General features: G+C 35.1%; 1 protein-coding gene across 4 annotated transcripts in view; it reads right to left on the bottom strand.

The window, feature by feature from the left end:
- Nucleotides 1-15,743, bottom strand: part of LOC129738958 (active breakpoint cluster region-related protein) — a 245,868-nt gene that overhangs the window by 102,936 nt on the left and 127,189 nt on the right. For all 4 annotated transcript variants that reach the window (XM_055730294.1, XM_055730295.1, XM_055730296.1 and 1 more), the window contains one exon: nt 6,172-7,136. In XM_055730294.1, the coding sequence (XP_055586269.1) occupies nt 6,172-7,136 (965 nt within the window). The remainder of the gene's footprint in view (nt 1-6,171; nt 7,137-15,743) is intronic.

The raw sequence follows: 15,743 nt of genomic DNA, 5'->3' as shown, positions 1-15,743 counted from the left end.
GCATTATGCGCAAAGCAATTGAAGTTTCAAAATGTGCTAAAACCAGTTTAGATACTATAAATTTTATCCGATCCCGTGGCTTGAATCATCGCCAATTTTCGACATTTTTGGAAGACATTTTACATGAATTCGATTGTGTTTCTTTCTACACAGAAGTACGCTGGCTTTCCCGCCACAAAATATTAGGAAGTTTTTTTTTCTACGAGAGGAAATTATATTATTTTTGGAAATGAAAGGTGATCCTGCTGAACATTTTCAAGCTGACGACTGGGTTCAGGATTCGGCATTTGCCGTTGATCTCACTGGCCACCTGCAAGATTTGAACTTAAAACTTCAAGGAAAAAAAATATCATAACTGCTTGTGATGATGTATAAACTTTCAAGCGAAGTTACTATTATGGATCAACCAAATTTCCAAAGAAAACCTTGTGTACTTCTCTACATGTCAAGAACTGAAAAGATCAAATGAGGCTGCATCATTTGGTAAATACGTACTTCACCTATAATCGTTACTAGATGCATTCAAAAGCCGTTTTCATGACTTTTATTCATACAAGCAAGAATTTTCGTAGTTTGTATCTCCATTTTCGTTTGCTCCTTAAAATGCTGCTGATAATTTGCAACTAGAGTTGATAGAGCTGCAGTGCAATTCTTTATTAAAAGCAAAATACATTGAAGTGGCTGTACCAACATTTTACAGCTATTTGCCTGAACGCTACGTTGAGGTACGGAAATTTGTTGCTAGAATTCTTGCTATGTTTGCAAGTACCTATCTATGTGAGGAATTTTTTTTCATAATGAAAGCTACAAAAACTTCTCATCGTTCGAGATTATCTGATACAAATTTATCATCAATAATGGAAGTGTCAGTGACAAATTAACTTCAACCTGATATTAATAAACTAGTATCTCAGAAAAGATGTCAAGCATCAGGACAATAGATTTAATGCATTAAAATATAAGAATGTTAAACATTAAAAGCTTTAATAAAAACTTAACGCAAAATTTCATTCCAAGTTTACTTATAACTATATTCCATTGTATCGTATCTAATCTCCGCGAAACTAATAGATATGTTATGTTTTCTAACTGATTTTGGCTGCGGCCCTCTAGAATTTTTTTAATGCGGCCCGCGTACCTAAACGAGTTTGACATGCCTGGTGTACATGTTTCAATACAAAGTTATAAATCTAAAATTAATGTTGACATAGAATATTAGAATTTTAGAAATACGTACAAAAACCTAAAAATCTGTGAAATCTGTGAATATTTTCAAAATTCTGTGTTCTGTGAGACAGATTCCGTGATGAAAATTTGCTCAAAATTCTGTGAAATTATAGATCCTTGCTTTAAGATTGAAATAGGAATTACCTTGAGAAATATAGAGGAGCAGACGAATAGACGGTTTCAATAGCTGGAGATATTGCCTAACCACTGCTTCATAGTTTTTCAAAATAGCTTTTGAAAAATGTTTTACTGGACAGGAAGGTTGATTGTTGATCCTAAAAAGTATCTTACTAACAACACGGAGAAAGAAGACCACGGTGGTTCTAATTATTTCAGCTGGTTGTACCAATCATCAAAGCGTAGTAGATTTTTTCGCATTCAACAATAAATATAATAGACTCAACTACAAACTGATTATTGACTTTACGCAATCAACTGTGAATGTAATGGATTGAACTTTATTGTTTATTGTTTAAAACATCAACGGATCACATGTTGATCCTAATGATTAAACAATAACTAACAAATTAAAATTGATGGTATAATTGATTCAAAAGTAAATATGATAGATTCAACCACAATTGTATAATTGAGTTTAGGCATTCAACTACAAATATATTTGATTTAACTTCAAACTGCTGATTAACTTTACACAATCAACTATGAATATAATAGAATGAACTGTATTGGTTTAATTGATTAAATTGTTAATATGATAGATTCAACCATTTGTATGATTGATTTTAGTCATTTAGGCATAATAGATTCAACTATACATTCCTGGTTGGCGTCTCAGATTTAACTATAAATACGATAGTGATATAATTTATTCAACTGTAAATATGATAAATTCAACTACAATTGTATGATTTATTTTAGTTATTCAACTATAAATATAATAGATTCAACTGTATATTTCTGGTTGTCGTCTAACATTTAACTATAAATATGATAGATTCAACTATAGTGGTACTGTTCAAGCCAATTGTCATCAGCTTGAAGAATTTTGTAGTTCCGGAAATTTCTAGAAGTTCTAGCAAACGATTGTTCCCACGCGCATCGAATGTTCTGGAATTTTTACTTTGTTCCACACAATTTGCGCTCACAGTAGGTTCCAGAACCATCCTTCGTATATGAGTTTGTGCGTGGCGGGAATATTCCAGAAGGTTCGATGCTCGTATAAATAGAACCTCGCGTTGCTACGCGAGTTAGTTCCATTTAACAACCGCGCGCATTTAAATCGTCTGTAAATCGTTAAGTAAACCTTCCAAGTAAATGTAACCTTGTATAATTAAGAGAAGAAAATATAGAAAAAAAACCCTTAGGTGAAGTTTATTATCGTTCTTCATCAACAAAAATTAAAAAAAAATGTGTGTGAGTGTGAGACCAGTACGTGTTCCCTGCAGCGATCGTAGTGCAGTTTTTAGGGCTAAGCCGACAGTTCCTGACGTCGGTGGCAAAGCGCAAGCGCTCTCCGGCGATGGGGAAACATTTTCCTCTACCAGTTCCTGGCAGCGGTCTTCAAGTAGGCCGACAGTCCTTGGAATTCGGAAAGGTACATCTATTCTGGCTGCCCGCGAAATCGACGTGGGTCTCGACGTTCCTTTACGTGATCTAAGGACGTCTTCCGGGACCATGCATCAAAATGCAAAAACAGCAATAGCAGAGAAACCAGGACGTGGATATCGGATTTTCCGGTCGGCTTTTCTAGCATCGTGGCGACTAAAACGAACTAGATGCAAAATGCTGGAATAATAAATTAAATTAAAAAAAATCGTAGCCATAAAACTATTCCGAAAAAACATCTTAAGATATGATAACTTCCAATATAAACAGAATTTAAATTTACAATATTTATTTTTGACCTCATTGAACCAATCATAGAAATAAAATTGAATTTATCATATTTATAATTAAATCAATCATATTATTATAGTTGAATCTTTGAATATTTATAATCAAATCAATCATAACCTTATAGTTGAATCTACCATATTTATAATCAAATCAATCATATAATGATAGTTGAATGAACTATAGTAATTGTTGAATGTATGACATCAATCGTACAATATAGTTTAATCTATTATTTTTATAGTTGAATGCACAAAACTAATCATACAACCATAGTTGAATGTATATTATATATGTTGTTGAAGGTACGAAATCAATCAGACTGTCTCTTATATGTATTGTTGAAAATTTGATAATTATAGTTGGTCGAGAATCAATCAGATACATGATTGAATATATGTGGATTATTGTTGGAAATACTATACTTTTTTCTCCGTGAATACTTTCTTCATCCCTCATTGACTTCAAGGACGTGGCCGGCGCCGTTCTTGATCTTTTTTTTTCTTTATAAATTTGCCTCTTCGCAAATTTGATGGCTTCGGTCAATTACGGATTAGCAACCGTTGGCGAGGGAGAACTTGTTCTACTTAGCCACTCCAGTGATTGTGGGATTCGAAATGCTCACATTTATTTTTTTTTGTTTCGATTATACTCGTTTTACCATCTTTATGGCATTCGCGACTTTATCAACGTTACAGTTGGCAGATCGTTATTGAAAAAGTTATCCCTTACAACTGTGTTCGATGTTTACTCATGGGCTCGAACTCGCGGACATCGGCTCAGGAGACAACAGACTTGCCAACTGAGCTATATCACAAGCCCAAACACACATTTATGCTTAATACTAAAAGCATCAGATTATTTGGAATGATATAAATATAGTTATTTGAATTCTACGTTTCTGATTCTACAATTGAAAGTGGATATGAGTAGTCAACGAAGCTAAGCTGTTCGAAACGACTGCAACTTTTAACTTCCAACAAATAATTTGGAAATTATATTCGAAAATTCCAAATTTGAAATTAAAAGCAACTATTTTTTGCCTTGAAAAATGAGCCTATTGGAAACAAGTTTACGAGGTATCTATTATATAAAACTGTTTTAAATTCAAACGTATTAGTAAATTGTCTTACAAAGAAAATAATCGTTTTCAGCTTTTATAAACATATTTTCCGATACATTTTTTTCCTGATATTATTTATTAGGCATAAGTTTTTTAATTCATTTTTCATCTATCTGGTCAAAGGAATTGATACGTCTAGGCGTGGATTGCTCTTTCGGAAACTTATTAAAAACTTTGACCGCTTATTGTAATAGGAAACCTTCTTTTATTGAAACATACACTTTTGATTTTTACCACGATGTCCTCAACATAATTTTATTACGTGACTGAATAGTTGAATGGTTGAAATGAAAGAGAGTAAAACTTCGTTGGTCTTGGTTACTTTTTGCAATTACAATAAATGTCATTGTAAATAAACCATAAAATCTAGCTCAGAGCATAACTTAACATTATTGGTGTGCATTTAGCAGTTGAATTTCAAAGATATTGGAACAGTTGATAATTGTAGAACATATAAAGTTAAGAATCAAGGAATGAATTCGAAAAAAAAATGCAACCCCTTGTTATGTGAATAACTTTTGAATGCATGGATGAAACTGGATGAAATTTTCAGTGAAGCTGCCAAGTAATGTAATGTAAACGAGTACAATCTGTGACAATCTGTCAAGTGGTTTTTGAGAGTCCAATACAGAAACTCTTGACATAAAATTTTGGGCAGTATCGATAAAAAACCAAGAGGGTCCCAGTGGGAGAAACAGTTGGAAATTAACTATTCGAACAAAGTTTTTATCGTACATCGTTTAAAGAGTCCTTGAAGATCTAACAGTGAGCTTAAATTTATATAAAAGTGAAGGTGATAGAAGCTAAGGAATGTGAGAGGTTTTATCAAGCGCAACCCGAAAATTTCAATAGGAGAAGTAAATGAAAGATGATTTTTTTCGACTGGTTCCTTTAGCTGACTAATAAACAGGCTTGACTTTATTTCTACAAGGTAGAAAAGCTGCCCCGGGCTAAAATAACAGAATACGGTGGTCAAATCGTGCGCAAAATATTTGGACCGCTACTGGAAAGACATTTTGAAAAAAAAAATCGTAAGGGGCAGCAAAATGAACTATTTAAAGAGCGGCCACCTGGCCAGTTTCCTGCCAGAAGCTTTTTCCATAGCAGCAATTTCGTAATAACCAACACCATCAACCAGGAAGTTGACGTCAACGAGTGTTTCCAAAAACGAAGTGCCTCCAGAAACGATTGTAGCTGCACACGAACAAACTGGACAATCGTAAAGCGGAATTTCAACAATTTATTGTATTTAAATATCTCTACCTCCTTTTCCTTTCACGTCGTCCAGTAGAATTCTTGAATTTAGACATTGGAAAATCGAGCTTTTTCGCCTAAATAATTATGCTACAAAATTCTTGGTGTATGTGAGAAATATTCAAACGCCGTTTCTCATGATTGAAGGCCATTTTGACAACAGAAGAGCTAGCTAGCGCTGAAAAAAAGGCACAGGTGTGTTCTACATACCTTGTATAAAAAAATAGCTCAATGACCTTAACGGACACTTAACGAACTGCATATATTAGTTACAATATACCTATACATGTTGAAAACTATTAAAATTTGTATTATATTGTACGTCTCGGTGGTCGAAAGGTTAGCGTGGTAAGACGATAATCGCTGGTCCACTGATGGCATGGGTTCGATTCCCATCTCGGTACTGGGTGTTAAATGTTAGTTTTAAGTTGTCCATGTCATTTATTCAGTCTGTAAAGCCTAAATCACCGAAGACGGTGTATGCCTTTTTTTTATTTATTTATTTGGTTATACCAGTTTCTTTAAATATGAAGAAATCACAAAAAAATTAAGCTCAAATTAGTTTTTGGTAACTGTAGGACAAATCTCTTCAGGAAATTCCGGTTGCCAATTATGGTTCAGGAACCACATTAACTCGAGAATCAACCACCCCAATGTCCCCTACATGCAAACATAAACCCTTGATTCGTCCCCATCCCCTATTCGGTACTCACCGTGGTGGAATCTTTTTCTTGAGTTCCTGTCCTGCGCCGCTGCCGCCGCCGGAAATGAGCTGTGACGTTCGTTCGGCAATCGATGACCCCACCAGGGGTGGGGCGGAAGGTTTCGGATGCCGTGCACCACCTTCCAGGAATGTGCTATGCTCTGCGCCCACGACTGAGGAAGAGCTGTTGCCGGTGGCAGACTGCTGATGATGGAAGCTGCTGTGGTTGTTGTTGCTAACATTAAGATTCTCGCAGCTACCCCGGTTGGTATTGATCAGTACGTTTTCGTAGTTATTCCGGGTAGTGACGGCACTAGCACTGGTTATCGCCGTCGTTTGATTGTTATTGCTATTATTGTCACTGGTGGCTTTGTGAGGCAGTGCTGGTGGGGCAACGGAATTCCGTTTGGAATCTTCCGGGACTTGTTTGTTTTGACCACTGTCGGCCGATTCTTTGACTTCGATCACCGTAACGAAGTGACTGGGGGATGATGACGAAACCAGGGTATCACTCTGACTGGAATGTCTGGAGCGGCGGCCGGAAGTGCTGTGCTCACTTCCTGCTTCACCGGCTGCGTCTGCTGGTTGATTGTTAGTATTGTTGGCACTACTGTTATTGTTGTTCATGTTGGGACCACCGGATGTTGTTGTTGTTGTGGTTGTGGTCAAAGTGGCGGTGGGTGAGGATGAGGAAGATGAGGGCGACAACGGGCCCGATTTGGTTGTTGTTGTTGTAGGACAGGAGGAGAGATCAGTACTGATGCATCGTCGCTGGCTCAGATTCGACGTCAGCTCGTTGATGCACTGATTGAGGGCAGTGTCCTTTTGGTGCTGCTGTTTATCTCGCCGGAGAATGATCCGGTCGGCATCGTCTCCGCTGTCTTCGGGGCCACCGGCGTTGCCAGTGCCGGTGCCCCCACCATTGGTGGTTTTATCCGAGCTGTTGTGATTGTTGGCCGCCTTGATTATTTGATTCTGTTGGAAGGAAAAAAAAAGAATTTGATTAATGCAAATTATTTTAAAATTGTTGATGCTTGTTCATTTAAATCAATAAAAATATTTCGAAAAAAAATAACAAATCAAACGCTAATCAAGGCATCTTAGCTTTCGGTGTCACAACTGCCATTAATTTAAGGCTAAAAATGATACAAAAGGGTGTTAAAAAAATTTACACAATGCGTCCCCCTGAAATTTGGAAACGAGGATATAAATAAACGAAAAAGAAATCAATCATTTTTCCCCATCTTATAACAAGAAAGAGAAAACCTGAATTATATCTAAAGAATTATAAATCCTCAATAGGCCTGAGCAGAATCAGTTCGAAAATAAAAATTTACAATACTATAGTAGTTGGCAAACCATCCATACCACATACCACCCAACCACATCAAAAAGACAAAAAAAAAACAAAAAGACTGAATAAAGAGTGGCATGAGATACTTTTTTTTGGCTTGAACCTCTTTTACAACTCAGAAGACCTTTTCTTTTATAATCCTAAGCGCCTCAAATATAATAGGTGAGCTTTTTATTTTTTTTAACAATGTAAGAATTGTTACTTATATGGTTACTAGCTGACCTGGTTTACAAAAACTATTTAATTTGTTTTTTTTTCTAGTTATCATTTTACGTAATTTTCGGCATAAATCAGAAACAACCATTTTGAAATGAGAACTGCAGTACAAATTTAGGAATTGCAATACAAAAATGATTTCTTCTTATTAAGAAAAACTTGAACTTTAAATTTGGTTTTCTAGATCTGAAATTTTGAACTGTGTTTTTTAAGTTTCAAGAGTTCTTTAATTATGTCAAAATGTATGTTTTATTGGTATAGATTCTCCCCCTCTCCTTTTTCCAAAGTGGGCAGGGTGCACAACCTTGCATAAAAAACATTGTTCATATCTAAATAACGTCACATGCCACGATCGGCTCTATTTGTTTGATGAGATTTAGAGTTATGCCGAAAAATATAAAAAAAACTGGTCTCCTTTCCTATTCCATCCTAAAAAGGGAGAGTTTTGATTGATAAGTGCCTGATTTATACTAAAAAAAGCTGAATGGTAGCCCTTCCTTCCCCAGCAAACATTTTTGTAGCTATAACCTCATGCTGTTTTGATATATGTACATTCCATATCTATACATATAAAAAGCAATTTCTGTATGTTTGTTTGTTTGTTAGTTTGTTTGTTTGTCCTCTATAGACTCAGCCGTCTTAAGAGCTAGAGGTCTGAAATTTGGCATGGATGCTCATTAGGACCAGGAATGATGAAAAATGTTTTTAGATTTTCGGATCACCCCTTCTGAAGGGGGTCGTCCATAGAAGATAAATATTGTTTTCGCGATATTGACGTTACTTTTTGTCGGATCGTGTTGAAAACTTGCACATGAGTGTTTTGAAACACGAGCATGGCCGTAGGAACGGGGGGGGGGGGGGGGGGGGTTTTGGGGGTTAAACCCCCCCCATGATGATCCAAAAAAGCATGCGAGATATTCTACTCTTCACTCCAAATTTAAAATTCAGAACCAAATTATAATAATTGAGTAAGGTGAATCAAGATTATCAATCTCGAATAAAAACTAATGCCAAGACCTCAAAAATCCATCCCACTTTTTCAAAATTTTCTCACTTGTTCATATAAATTCAGGTCTGAATATTAAATTTTAAATTAAATTAAACCCATTTCGTAGGTTCTGATTCCATAATTCCCATAAACAAAATTGTATTCCTATTTTCGTATTTCGGATTCTGTATCCAGTTTAGAATTATGGATTTTCAGTTTGATAATCATAAGAAGTTAGAAATAAAAGCTGCTTTGAAATTCTGGTTCAAATTTGGTTTTGCATTTCACATCAAATTTGAATCACGCTTTTCGAGATTATATGCATTTTCACTATTTTGATAATAGTTTTCCGAATATGAAAAAAGAGAAATATTTAAATTCGAAGTTCTTAAACTTGATTCATACATAAAATTCAAACATTTAAAGCTTCAAAATGGCAATCCAAAATTAAAAAATCAGATTCAGATCATTGCAAATTAATATTCTAATGTTGATTCACAAAACATATTAGAAATAAATAATTTAAATAGAAAATTTAGATTAAACCTAAACTACAGAATATAAATTATAGATTCTTGAATGAGGGCTCAAAAACTAGGCTCATAAAATTCTGATCTGGAATTAGATTTGAAAATCATATTTTTTGTACATTTCAGACATCGTATGGAAATTCGGATACAGATTCAAATTTGCAATTTTTGAATTCAGGTTCAGAATTCAGATTCGGAATGCAGGTTCAAAATTCAGAAAAAAAACTAGTTGGTAAATAAATTTTACATTCAACATAAATTGTTGAGGAATTCCATAGATCATGAATTTATCACATGGCGGATTAAATACGAGATATCTCGTTTTTTCACTTGCAAAAGTGTGCTTTGAAGTAAAGCTCAAATGGACTGAATTTAATTGCAAATTATTTTTTTTCGAAAAAACTGAAAACAAGATTTGCCGAAACTTAAAAATGCTAAATTAGTAAAATTTAATCCAGCGGTTTTTGAGATATAGAATGCTGAATTTTGGTGTTTCTCGTCATAGATTTCTTCGCGGTACTTATGTGTTAAGATTCCTAGTCAATTCAATTTCGAGATTTCAAATTTTCAATCAAAATTAGTTTCTAAGCACAGTTCAGCTGAAAATCACAAATAAAAGGTTCAATTTAAGTAATTTGTTTTATCCGAAAAACCCTAATTTTATTTTAAAAATCATCCACACGATTTTAATTATGGAATTGATTCTTCTTTATGAAAAATATTTGCTGTTAAAAAAACATTCTCATCTTATTAACACATTAAGGACGCCTAAAATTCGACGTTTTATGTTTCAGAAACCAATAGTCAAAATTTTGCTAATTTCATATATTTTAGTAAGGGTAAGTGTTGTGTTAAATTTAGTAGAATGAGGTTTCATTATTAAATTTACGAACGCCGGCATCGATACGAACAAACACTTCGATAGATAAAATCAATTTACGAACACACCGTTAGGATCAGGTTTTTCATCAAGCAAATTTGATCCGAAAATCTAATGATAATTATCTCCTACTATTTTTAATAACGATTTAATACAAAATTTTTTAATATCAAAGTACTTAAAAATGAATAATCATATAGTCACACACCTAATTTGTTTATTTTTTTTTTTTGTTTTCGTGCAGTATTGGGCAATAAATCATAGATAAAAAAAAGTCACCAAAACCCCCCCCATGAGTCGGTTCTTCCTACGGCCCTGAACACGAGCAATTGATTTTAGGTGTCAAATTTTGTGTAAGGGGTCGTCCATATTAACTATTCACTGCTGATGCGATATTGTCGTTATTATACATCGTATTCAAGAGAAAATTGGTACACGATAAGGTTGAGTGACGTTCAATCGATTTGAGGCATCAAATTCATTGTAAAGGGCCGGCAAAAGGGGTCGTCCATATTAAATTTTCAGTATATTAGTGATATTGACGTTTTTATACATCGGATTGGGATGAGAATTTGCACATAGGAATTAATTGGGACAAACAACTGATTTCACTTATCCAAACTAAAATTAGGGGTCGGCCAAAGGGGTCGTCCATATTAACTATTCACTGTTCATGCGATATTGTCGTTATCATACATCGGATTTAGACGAAAACTGGTATACGAGAGTTTTGAGAGACGAGCAATGGATTTCAGGTATTAGTTTCAGTGTAAGGGGCCGGCAAAGGGGGTCGTCATATTAACCGTTCAATATTTTTGCAATATCGTCGTTATTGTACATCGGATTGGGATGAAAATTTGCTCACGGTAGTTTTCAGGGACGAGCAATCGATTACAGATGTCAAATGTTTTGCCAGGGGTCGACGGAAGGGGTTGTCCATATAAATAAAAGGGGAAGGGCAATCGATTTCAGATCTCAAAGATTGTATAAGAGGCCACCGAAAGGGGTTTAGCTTTTTGGAAATAATTGCGTTGTTATGCAACGATTGAGCCGAAATTTATACACGGTTTTTTTTTTGGCACGTCAATTGATTCCTGATTTCAAATTTAGTAGCAGACGACAGACAAAGTGATCGTCCAATATTTTTGCAATTATTACTTAAAAAATCACTTCAGAAGTGCATCTGGAAAATGCTTACAATTGACTTTCATACAAATTGTTCATGACATATTCCAAGTTGAAAGCGAAACGGAGTTCGTATGGGATCAGCTAGTACATTATATAATGATCGTATGAAAGTTGAAAAAAAAAGCATTTACCTACCAAAGTGAAGGCAATATACATACATAAATTTCATTTCTTTCAGCGACGAAAATTGCACCAATTTGGCGTTATCCGACACTTTATTCGTACCAATCGGAGCAAGAGAGCGCAAGGTTTTGCTCTCAAAGCCTTCAAATTGTTGCCAGCAAAAATATTTTCCAGTTCTCTCATTGGTCAATATTACACACTGTTGGTTGCAGAGAGAAATGAAAATGATTTTCTCACTTGGAGAATTTTCGATCATATGCGATTTAAATTGACTTCAGACGACATTTTATACTATCGATCCACTATGCAGTTGGAATTGCGATTCGCAACACCATTGTAAACGACTTAAGTGATCATTTCTGAAACGATTTCATGTTTGCTGGGCCTTCCCATCCTCCACTGTTTGAATGAGGTAGGCGTTTCTAATAATCATACATTTTTTTCGTACCCAAAACTCCTTCATATCAAGTTTGATTCCATCCCAGATACCTTCCCATGCCCCATTCGCTTGAATAATTTTGAAGTTATGTCAACAAAATTGTACTGAGGCTCCTTTTCCCTTCCCATGTACTCATTGGAAGAAGGGTGGTGTAGAACCATTTCTCGTGCCCTAGTTCTTTTTCATGTGAAATTTGGTTACATTTCTTGGATAATTTCTTGAGTTGTGCAAAAAATTGTACGGGAGCCTCCCTCCTTTCTTTCTATGTGAAGAATTGATGGGTTTCAAATAATCATACAACCATTTCTCTTATCACAGTCTCTCCCTTGTCAAACTCGCTTGATTAGTCCCTTCCCCTACCCTATTTCCCCGATGGAAGGAGAGCGTGGTACCAAATATCAATCGAAACCTTTATTGTTCTCATATAGCCTTCCATGCCAAATTTGGTTCCATTTTCTCGAATTTTTCTCGAGATGTGCAATAAATTTGTATGAGAGCCTTCACTTCTAAATGAAAGAACGAAGGGGTCTCAAATAATCATAGAAATATTTCTCGTTTTCCATTAGCTTGAATAGTTTTCAAGTTACCGCCCTATACCAATTTTTACCCATTTGCCCAATTTGCTCTTCAGTTATACAAAAAGTTTTATGAAAGCCCCCTCACCCGTCTCTGTTTCCCAATTGGAAGGATGAAGGAGTCTCATATAGTCATGAAAACATTTTTCGTATCCTTATACTATCCCATACCAAATTTGGTTCAATTTGTTTGATTAGGTTTTTTTTTAATTTTTTAATAAATATTGTAAGAGAGGCCCCTCTCCCTTTCCTTTCTCCCTAATGGAAAAGGAAAGGGGGATCCCCCATTTGCTTAATCGGTTCTCGAGTTATGCAAACATTTGTCTTTTGTTTGGAAGGCTCCCTACCCCCTATCCGTGAGAGGGAGGGGTCTTAAATCATTTTAGGAACCTTCGTCGGCTTCTAATATCGACATCTGCCTCTCACTGGAAGGGGGGAGGGAAGGGAGTCTCTCAAAAAAAAAAATCAAATGTTTGCATAGCTCGAAAACTGATCAAGCAAATTAAACTAATTTTGGCATGAGAGGGTATTTTGGTACGAATAATGTTTCTATGAATATTTGGTACCCCTTCCTTCCAGTAGAAAGATAGGAAGGGAAGAGGGAGGCTTGATTACAATTTTTTACATAACTTGAGAACTAATGAAGCTAATGGAATCAAATTTTATAAGGAAGGGTATTGAAATACGAGAAATGATTCTATGATTATATCAGAAACCCCTCCCTTCTTCCAGTGGGGATATAGGTAAGGAGGGGGAGGGGGGCTTTCATACCTTTTTTATTGTATAACTTGAAACTTATTCGAGCAAATGGAACCAAGTTTGGCTTGAAAGGGTATTTGGGTACGAGAAATGGTTCTATGTATTTGGTGCACCTCCCTCCTTCCAGTGGGGGAGATAGAAAGGAAGGGAGGGGGTCTTTTACAATTTTCAGCATAATTGGAAAACTAATCCATGAAATGGAACTAAATTTGGTATGGGAAGGCATTCGAATACGAGAATTTTACTATGATGTTTTGAGAACCCTCTGTTCATCCAGTGAAAAAATTTTAATTTGAGAAGAGCTACCATACAATTTTTTAACATTAGGGGAGATGAGGGCATAACGAGCACCCGAGGCATAATGAGAACTACACTTTTCTACGAAAGTGCGTATTTTCTTAAATAAATTTTCATGAGGATTTGTTTCGTACTTCCTATAGTATTAATTTTTCACAAAAAAGGAATCTCCTTATCATCTTTACAAAGATATTTAAAAAAAACTAGCTTGGTTCTCAAGTTACGAAAATATTATAATTTTTGAGCACCACGAAATAAGCTCTTATGATCTTAAAATAACCTTGATTTATAATGTACGCACTGCAACATCATATTGTTTCTCAATTTTTACCATCAAAAATTTTTGATTTTTCACTTTTATCAATTTTAAAACACGTTTTTACTTAAATTTGTTGACTAGGGGCATATAGAGCACCATATTATCGAGGCATAATGAGCATTTTCTGCCGTAGAATCTAGCAGCGAATTAAAATTGATTTATAGCGCCACACCTTGACTAGTTTTCATCCGACGATTTAGCCTATTGGTAAGGTGTCGGAGAGGTAATCAAAAGACTAGCGTTAGATTTCTGTTCGAGATGATTTTTTTCCATTTACAATTCATGATCGATTTTTTTATTGTTACATTATACGGCTAGTAGCATCATCCTCCGAACAAAGCACATAATGTATGAGCGTGCGAGAATTGTTTGTGTTCTACAAACAGACCTAGATTATTTTGTTATTGCTTTTTTTTGATGAATCTACGACTCACCTGACTTCATCGAATTGAATTCGCTGCTAGATTGCCCCACATCTTGCCCTGATTGATGGTGCTCATACTGCCTCAGGGGGGGTTCTCATTATGCCTCTACAGTGGCTGGTTTTCAGCTTTTGGCAAAAATTTTTAAAATGCATTTTTTAACGTTTTCATCTAGTTTTTCACGTTTCAGCCCGTTAGGGAATAGGCTTTTCAAGTGTCTGAACACGAAACAATAATGTAACCTCCATATTATAGCTATTTTCTATGGTTAAATAACCGTTTTCCTTAAGGTGGCCATTATGCCCCCATCTCCCCTACCCAAGAACTTATCCAGCAAATGGAACCAAATTCAGTTTGGGTGGTAATTTGAGTACGAGGAATGTACAAGGAATTGAGTAGGAAGTAATTAAGCAAAAAGAATCAAATTTGACTTGGTAAAATATTTAAATACGAGATATAGTTACAGATCTTTCTGCCTTGCAATGTGGAAATTGAATATGAGAGGGAAAAAATGGCATCCCAACCTTTTTTTTTGTAGATCGAAAGGATATAGGAAGGCTTCTATTGAAGTTTTTTGACATAAATCGAGTGCGATATGGTAATATTATATGGTCTCTATAGACCAATATGAGAGAGTTGTTTGCGTACGAATAATTTGAGACCCTCACTTTAATCTCGAAAACTTATCAGACAAATGCAGCAAATTGTGACGTTATTAAGATACTTAAACTGTGTCTATAGTTGTTCTTTCTGCATTGGAAGGGGGAAAGGGGTGAAGGATCCATATCAGTAAACATTCATTTAGAGATCAAGTTTTAGACAGTTAGATTAAATCTTCATTCATTAATTGATAAAAGGATAACTGAGTTTGTTTGAAGCGTAGCCCTTTTATTGTCTAACTAAGCACATCCTTTTTAGAAGCTGTCTTGATAATTGTCATGACTTGTCATGACACTTGACTTATTGTCATGAAATTTTGCCCACTCTAAACTAGTTTGATTGAAAATGCATCAATTTTCATCCATGGAAAGAAAAGATCTTTTTTTTCGAGAACAATCTTCAGATGTCTTAACGGAAACTTGGTCTGAATTAAATATCTGAACAAATCTAGAAACAATTGAAAATTTTCCGAGATTCTTCCGACCATTTTAACCGTTTTGAAATGTGTTAGCTGCATTTGAACTCAATGACTTCTAAACATTATAAAAATAGTTGTCAATCTGCACTCGTTGCGAAATCTTCAATTCGGGTTTTTTTTCCTGCCAAGATACATTTTGTTAATTCTTCGCCTTCCGATATTTTTAAGTTTGATATCAGTAAAACATTAATTTTGGCATTATTAAAATTGCAGATCTTTGAAAACTAACTGAGAAAGTTTTGGAAAATAGATTAAATCATTTTTGTAGTGCAATTCGAAACTCCAGTTCCAGCTCTTATTTTCAGCGGTTGTTTCTGAATTATGTTGAAATTTGATTCAAAATGATGCCAACAA

The sequence above is a fragment of the Uranotaenia lowii genome, chromosome 1 (genome assembly GCF_029784155.1).
Source record: "Uranotaenia lowii strain MFRU-FL chromosome 1, ASM2978415v1, whole genome shotgun sequence".
In the NCBI taxonomy this organism is placed as follows: domain Eukaryota; kingdom Metazoa; phylum Arthropoda; class Insecta; order Diptera; family Culicidae; genus Uranotaenia; species Uranotaenia lowii.
The sequence above is the reverse complement of the archived record's forward strand: the minus strand, read 5'-3'. Positions and strand labels throughout refer to the sequence as shown.